The sequence below is a fragment of the Callospermophilus lateralis genome, chromosome 2 (genome assembly GCF_048772815.1).
Source record: "Callospermophilus lateralis isolate mCalLat2 chromosome 2, mCalLat2.hap1, whole genome shotgun sequence".
NCBI lineage: Eukaryota > Metazoa > Chordata > Mammalia > Rodentia > Sciuridae > Callospermophilus > Callospermophilus lateralis.
The window spans coordinates 206,481,241-206,488,982 of record NC_135306.1 but is presented as its reverse complement, the minus strand read 5'-3'; the positions used below and the strand labels follow the sequence as shown (position 1 = coordinate 206,488,982).

General features: G+C 60.3%; 2 protein-coding genes across 2 annotated transcripts; one reads left to right on the top strand and one right to left on the bottom strand.

The window, feature by feature from the left end:
* Nucleotides 1-389: 389 nt before the first annotated feature.
* On the bottom strand, nucleotides 390-3,055 carry Cabp4 (calcium binding protein 4). The gene is made up of 6 exons (XM_076842950.2): nucleotides 2,735-3,055; nucleotides 2,328-2,358; nucleotides 2,104-2,247; nucleotides 970-1,079; nucleotides 513-660; nucleotides 390-418 (listed from the first exon to the last, which is right to left on the bottom strand). The coding sequence occupies exons 1-6, from the start codon at nucleotides 3,053-3,055 to the stop codon at nucleotides 390-392; spliced, it is 783 nt and encodes a 260-aa protein (XP_076699065.2).
* Nucleotides 3,056-3,386: 331 nt separating this feature from the next.
* Gpr152 (G protein-coupled receptor 152) lies at nucleotides 3,387-6,378 on the top strand. The gene is made up of 2 exons (XM_076842949.2): nucleotides 3,387-3,451; nucleotides 5,025-6,378. The coding sequence occupies exons 1-2, from the start codon at nucleotides 3,387-3,389 to the stop codon at nucleotides 6,376-6,378; spliced, it is 1,419 nt and encodes a 472-aa protein (XP_076699064.2).
* The last annotated feature ends 1,364 nt before the right edge of the window (nucleotides 6,379-7,742 follow it).

The window sequence follows — 7,742 nt, the reverse complement described above, 5'->3', positions numbered from 1 at the left end:
TTGGAAACTAGGGTCATCCCCTTCTTTCAAGTCCATTTTTTAAAAAGACATTTTATATATGTTAGGAATGAGTGGGATCCAGCCACCCTCTCAATTCACTATGTTACTGGGGATCACCTAACGCTTCCCCCTACTGGGACACTGCCTGTGCCAAGGTTTGGGAGAGATCCAAACCTCACCCACAGGGGAGATGATGGGCAGTTGAGGGCAGGTTTTCGTCCAGGCAGCTCCAGCAGGGGTAGGTGAGCATAAAGGTGGCTGAGACATCCAAGCAGATTCCCTGGTGGTGTGTGGTCCTGGGGGGCCTCTGGGTCTCTTCCATCCTGGAGCTTCTTCATGGGGGGGAGGGTGTGCAGCCCGGGCCCTGCTGGTGTCTGGGGCCTCAGGTCTCAGTGGGTGGACAACATCATCACAAACTCTGCAGGAGAGAGGGGTGGGGCTTGGGCCTGTCCAGAAAGTGGGATCCTCCTGGGTGCTGGAGGGACAGGAGGAGTGACTGGGAGGCGACTCACCATCAAAGTCTATGGTGCCGTCCCCATTGAGGTCCATGTCTCGGAGCATCTCATCCAGCTCAGAACCCTCCAGTGACTCCCCGAGAAGAGGCGGTGCTGCCTGCCGCAGCTCTGTAACTGTAATCCTCCCATCCTTGTCCCTGTCAAACTGGGGTCCAGGCACAGTTCAGCTCTACCCACCCTGAGCTTCCCCTCTACTAGCTCCACTCTTGCCACTCACTGCCTATGGGCAAGATGCCACCTCCACCACCACCTCACCCACCAAACCTTCCCACCCTCCCATGCCAAGATGGGGCCTCCTGATTCTGGAAGGCTCTATAGTTCATGCCTCCAGCTGCACATGAGCCTAGCCCTCTCTGCATATCCCTGGGCCTCATCCTGAAGACTGAGGCCACCAGTCTTCACCAGAAGTGACATTGTCCAGCCCTGCCCCCTGCGGCCCACCCAACCTCCACACCTCTTGGAAGGCAATGCGCAGCTCCCGAACCCCCAGCATGTGTGCCGTCTCCTCTCTCAGCTTTGGGCCTATCAGCTCCACAAACTCCTCAAAGTCCACACAGCCACCCACTGTGGACCCAGACACAGTGTCACAATCTGGCCCCAATGGGACATCAAAAGGGAGGGTGCAACCCCCCCACCACAAGGCTCTGCATTCAGGAGGGCATATCCCATGCCGGCACTGTGGCATGGGAAGCTGGAACTCAGTCCCCTGGGCTGCTGGGGACTGGGGCTGCCTCTGCTTTCTGTGAAGAACCCGGGTATGGGAGAAAGAAACCAGGGTTTGGAGCGGAGCAGCCAGGTTCAAACCCTGACTCTGCTGCTGAGATGCATGGCCTTGGACAGCTTAGCCTCTCCCTCCCCCAGCAGTCCCTCGGTTCTAAGATGCTGCCAATCCTATAAGGCACCGGTGGCCAAATAACAGCTTTGGGGGAGAGGAGGAAGCACAGCCCTGTGCGCACCCACCAGTCAGAAATCACATGCCTGTTTTGGAAACTGCAAGAAAATAACCCACAGAGATCCCAGAATGAAGGGACTTGGTATCGCCCCAGGACAAAGCAGCAATGATAACCTCACAGCGCTTAGTCACAGGGCAGCCAGGGCACTGTCACACCAGGCCTCACTGAGCCTCCTGAGACTGTATTCCAGGTGACCTCAATTCAGGCAGCTGCCCCAAGGAATGGGGAGGATGGCAGGGTGGGAGAGAGGGAGCCGTGCTAGTCCCTGCAGACAGCAGGCATCACCCAGTAGGAGGAGCCAGGCCAGGAGGCAGCGCAGGCCCAGGTGGAAGGAACAAGGGAGTGCAGCTGTAGCCGAGGCCAGGTTCCTCAGCCTGAGCCCCACCTCCCACCCTTGCCCCGCTCCCCTCACCAGGAGGCTGCAGCGTGGACCTGGTGTCCCCACACCTGATGGGACCAATGTGGTCCTGTTGCCACCCCGGAGGCTCTCCTTCACACCCACCACGGCCCCTGACGGGCTCTTGGAGTTCCCCCCGCTGCCTCCCCCTGTGAGCCTCCTGAAGACCAGGGCTGCCCTGCGCTGGGCACCGCCAGGCAGGCTCCCACCCAGCCGCCCTGCAGGGCCCGTCACTGACTGCGCATCTTCACGTGCTGCGAGACCTCGATGAGCTCCATCTCGGTGGGCATGTAGCCCAGGGTCCGCATGCAGTCACCCAGCTCCCGGTAGCCGATGTAGCCGTCCCGGTCAGTGTCAAACTCCTGGAAGGCAGCCTGCAGCTCTGTCAGGGAGAGAGGTCATGCCAGGTGGACAGGCCCAGGGACACCTCTCCCCACCCCCACAGTCAGCAGAGACACTTACCCTCCCGCTCCTCTGGGCCCAGCTCACGGTCCTGTGGGCAATAGTCCAGCATGTCCCTAGGGCCAGCTATGGCTCTGTCTGTCCTTCCTCCTCCAGCCCCTGCCTGTGCTCCTGCTCCTGGGCAGGGCCACCCACCACCACCACCACCCAGGGACAAAGGCAGCTGAAGTCCCGAGGGTTCCAGGAGCAAAGAGCCCTTACTCTGTGCCCCTGGCACCTCGAGTGGGTTCCACAGAGCCCCAGCTCTGAAGCCTGGCTCTGCCCACTGCACCAGCAGGCCTGAGACCCCAAGTCTGGAGCAGAAGAAGCGGGGGGCCCAGGTACTTAGGGGTCAGGAGGGCTGACCCCAAGGGATAGGAATCTCCACCCACATCCTCAAGACCCTCAGCCCTGCCCAGGCCCCTGACCTTCCCAAAGATGCGGTTGAGCAGGGGCCCGTATGTCCTCTGAGCAGCATCCTGCTGGGGGTCAGGGCGATGTCGATGGGACTGGCGGCGTGATGTGACAGGTGGCCCCCCCTGCCCCTCTCCAGTCTTTGAAGGATTCCTGCTGTTCCCTGGGGCCTCAGGGCCCTGGACAGAAGTCTGCTCACCAGAGCTGCCCTTATGGGACCCTCGGAGTCCCCTCTCCTTCTTGCTCTTCCTCCTAGTCAAGGGGGCCCCCTCAGCATCACTGCCAGGGGCCACAACCCCCTCAGGGGACTTCTGGGGGTTCTGCTCTGTGGCCATGTAGGAAGGGATGGCAGGGCTCAGGAAAACAACGTCCCTGAGCACCCTTGGCTCTTGGGACCCATAAAGCTGCTTACGCACCCCCAGCCTTAGAGTTGATCGCCTGGGATGGGCCCTGAGGGGGATTAGGGTGAGTAGGCAGGCCGCCCAGGACCTCATCCCTGCCCTCCGCCCTGGGGTGGCCAGGGTAATGCCAGGTTGGTCACCAAAACTGTCCTCAGCAGAGAGGGGCAGGACATGAGGCTGCCCCTAGTTTCCAACTCCAGTTCTGCCATGTTGCGGCTGGAAACCGGGTTGTTGAACACATCTAGTCCCAGTTCTTCATCTGGAGATGGCGACTCGACAAGGGGGAGGTGGGAAAGGAGGTGATAAGTTGCCCCCAGGGGCCCCTACGAGGTGACATCCTGGCTGAAACAGAAGGCAAGTGTCACCGAAAAGAGGGGCCAGGTTAGAGGGGCCAAAGTGCAGTGTCAGTGGAGCTGGGTCCTCAGGGGCTGACAGCCTGCAGGAGGGGCCCAGGCATGGTGCTGTCATCTGGCCCTGTCAGGATGGGGGCCCTGGCTGGTCATTTGGCTACTGGGCCAGGGTTAGGGTTTCCCGGAGAGCGGTCCCATGAATGATTGATCTCCTCTCAGCTTGGGTTTCCTGCCTGCCCGCCTTCATGTCACAGAGTGCCACACAGCGGGCCCTGGCGTGGGGTGGTGGGTGGCTGGGCCGCTGGGCAGCAGGCACGCCCTGCTCCTTCTGGCCAGCTGCTGCCTGCATCTCACAGGTAAGCCAGGCACCATGGCCAGGGCCCTGGGGGAGGGTGCCCAGGATTCTGGTCCAATAGGGGTCTGCAGAAGAAGAGCTCCAAAGTGTGGGGAAGCCAGGGGCTAAAGTGGTTGCAGCCGTGGGCCCCAGGAGGAATCCAGCCCAGCCGGCATCTGGTCTGTCCCCTAGCTACCACCTCAGAGGAATGCTCACTCCTGTCCACTGGCTGGAGAAGGTGCGGGGGGGACCACAGGCCTTTTGAGTTCCCAACCTGGGTGCCCCCAACTGCATCTCCCCCTCCTTACCCTGCAAAGCCCCCTCTCTAGTAGCTCCAGGAGACAAACAGAGCTACCTGTGCCTAAGCTCTAGAAAGCAGGAAAGGGCACAGTGGGGGCAGAGGATGCTGAAGAGCCGCACACTGCTCCTGGGATAGGTCCCCTAGCTGCCTGTGCTGAGGCTCAGACCTCGCCCCAAATTCCTGAGCAGCATGCATGCAGGGAGGGGCTGCCTGCCCAGCCTTAGACTCCTATGGGTCCATGACACCCAGAGCCCTCCCCCTCTTGGAATTTTAAACACTCGAACCCCAGAAAAATCAAGCATAAAGGGATCTTGTGAGGAGCCCATCAACTGGTTTTCAAACTCTGTCCCCTGGAACCCTGTGGGGGTGCTCTTCAGTGTCCTTTTAGCTCATATAGGAGTTCCACTATGTTTTATTGAGACAAGATTCAGTGGATTTGGGCCTGGAGCAGTGGCCCACGCCTGTGATACCAGCAGCTTGAGAGGCTGAGGCAGGAGGTTCGAAGCCAGCCTCAGCAACTTAGCAAGGCTGTAAGCAACTAGTGAGATCCTGTCTCTTAATGAAAAAATAAAAAGGGCAGGAGATGTGGCTCATGTGGCCCCTGGGTTCAATTCCTGGTACCGAAAAAAAAAAAAAAATTCAGTGTTTGAAAGCCTCTGTTGGTCTGCTTGGACTCATGGATTCCATGGTCAGATGCTTAAATTCTGGTAGTTTCCTTCCTATCCATGACCCTGGAAAATTCACTAGCTCAATGAACCTTCTTTCATCTATAAAATGGGTCCTAAGAGGACTACATGAGGTGTCCCTGGCAGGAGATGACTACTCAAGGACAAGATCAGGGAGGGACAGTGATTGGCAGGGAGATGCGCATGCCCTGTGTCTCATACTCAGTCATCTGTGCCTTCATTCATCCAGCAGGTGCCCAGTCCATGTCCAGCAGGACACTGGGGACACTGTTATGGCAGCCAACCTGGACGTTGCTGGCCGTGGGCCCCGCACAGAACTGGACGATGAGGACTACTACCCGCAGGGTGGCTGGGACACAGTCTTCCTAGTGGCTTTGCTGCTCCTGGGGCTGCCAGCCAACGGGCTGATGGCGTGGCTGGCCGGCTCCCAGGCCCGGCATGGGGCGGGCACGAGGCTGGCCTTGCTCCTGCTCAGCCTGGCCCTCTCTGACTTCTTGTTCCTGGCAGCAGCAGCCTTTCAGATTCTGGAGATCCAGCATGGAGGGCACTGGCCACTGGGGACAGCTGCCTGCCGCTTCTACTACTTCCTGTGGGGTGTGTCCTACTCCTCCGGCCTCTTTCTGCTGGCAGCCCTCAGCCTGGACCGCTGCCTGCTGGCACTGTGCCCGCGTTGGTACCCTGGGCGCCGCCCGGCCCGTCTGCCCCTGTGGGTCTGTGCTGGGGTCTGGGTGCTGGCCACACTCTTCAGTGTGCCCTGGCTGGTCTTCCCTGAGGCCACCGTCTGGTGGTACGACCTGGTCATTTGCCTGGACTTCTGGGACAGTGAGGAGCTGCCCCTGCGGATGCTCGAGATCCTGGGGGGCTTCCTGCCATTCCTCCTGCTGCTGGTCTGCCACGCGCTCACCCAGGCCACCGCCTGCAGGACCTGCTGCCGCCACCAGCCCTCGCCCCCGCCACCCGCCTGCCATGGCTTTGCCCGCGTGGCCAAGACCATTCTGTCAGCTTATGTGGTCCTGCAGCTGCCCTACCAGCTGGCACAGCTGCTCTACCTGGCCTTCCTGTGGGACCTCTACCCCGGGTACCTGCTCTGGGAGGCCCTGGTCTACTCGGACTACCTGATCCTGCTCAACAGCTGTCTGAGTCCCTTCCTCTGCCTCGTGGCCAGTGCCGACCTCCGGGTCCTGCTGCACGCCGTGTTCTCCTCTTTTGCAGCCGCTCTCTGCGAGGAACAGCCAGGCAGCTTCACGCCAGCTGAGCCCCAGCCCCAGGTGGGCTCTGAGGGCCCGACTCCGCCAGGGCCCATGGCTGCGGCCCAGCCACGACTGGATGCCGTGGCCCTGCCTCAGGTGAGCCCCACGGCCCAGACACAGTCGGATGCTGTGGCCCGGGAACAGCCAATGGTTGAGGCTCATACCCCGGCCTCTGCTTCTGGCTTGGCCACCACCCCCTGTGATGAAGCCTCCCCTGGCCCATCCCCAGGGCCCACCTCGGGAGCCTCTGGGAACCCAGCCACACAGGCTGTCCCTGAGGGAGAGAGCCCTGGCAGTGCCCCGCCAGAGGAAGCCTCCAGCACAGGCCCCACGTGAGGGTCTAGGGAAGTCCAGGCCTCCAGGGCAGTGGAAGAGCCAGAGGGAGCCAGAGAACCAGCCACTCAGAGGTGGACGCCATGAAGGACTCAACACTAAAAACTCCCACGGAGTCCCTCCGGCCTAGAAGGAGGGGAAGTGAAACAAAGCATGTGAAAGTCCCAGAGAGTTCACTGTGAGTCCCCGACCCTGGGCACACCAAGCCCTTCCACGGTTGTTCCAACACATAGTCACCCAACAGCCCCCTAGGCCACAGCTAATGGTGTCCGAATTGTTCTGTCCTCCAATACCCCTAGACGCCTGTTTCCCCTGTGCCTTGTTCCTGCTGGAGGAAGATAACAGGGGGACTTCCCTGGGTCCAATCAGATCTCCCTTTCATCCTTCACTCCCTGTCCTCCTCTGGCCTGTCCTCCAGCCTGGACACAAGGACACCAAATGGAAAAGTTTCTGCAGAAAAGGGAGGCCTCCATGAGCCTGTGGCTCCAAGCAGGGCCCAAGGCCCTAGTGGCCCACAAGCCAAGTCCTCTCCACCAATCTCCTGCCTGCCTCCAACAGACAGCGAGGCTGGTGCAGGATTTCCCCCCCCCAGGCCAGGCAGAGAAGAGGCAAGAGCTACCAAGCCTGGATTCAAATCCAGTTCCGCCACAGCCTGACTGGGTGATGGGGGACAAGTTACTTCTCTTTCTTAGCTCCTGTTTCATCAGCTCTTGTGAGAATTAAATGAGCAAGTGTGCAAGGCACTCACAGCAGCCTGGCATTCAGCAAGGGCTCGGTGAGCTGGTGTCCTCTTCCTTCCTGCATACAGGGACCAGGGCTGAATGGGAGGAGGCAGGCAGGAGAGTGACCTAGGATTCTGTGAACAGCCTAGGCTGCGGACACCCAAGTGGCCTGAGAGAGCACATAGCCACCTCTGCTCTTGGGCCTGCTCCAGGGGACTTCAAGGTCGGATTCTGTTCAAGGGTCCAACTAGCATCCACCTGGGCCCCAACCCCCAGGGAGGGCTGCTCAACTCTCCTCTCTGTGGGGGCTGCAGGTACAGCTCACTTTGGCCACAAATTCCCCCCATCGGAGCCCAAGAGCAGAGACAGGAGGCTGTCCAAAGGGCACAGAGCTCAGGGCACCAGTAGTCCCAGGAATGGCAAAGCTGAGCCCTCGGGCCAGCCAGCTCCTCCCCTTCCACTGCCGACTCCACAGGGAAAGCAAAAGTGCCATAGGTCTCCCTGCCCGCTTCCCTTCATCCCCCGACCCTCTCCCACCACCTGTTTCTCCCAACCCTCAGGGTTCCGAGTCCCCTCCCTTCCCTTCTTCCCCCACTCTGTCCCTTTAGCAAGGCTTGTTGTCTCGCAGCTGAGGAGCCCTCAGGG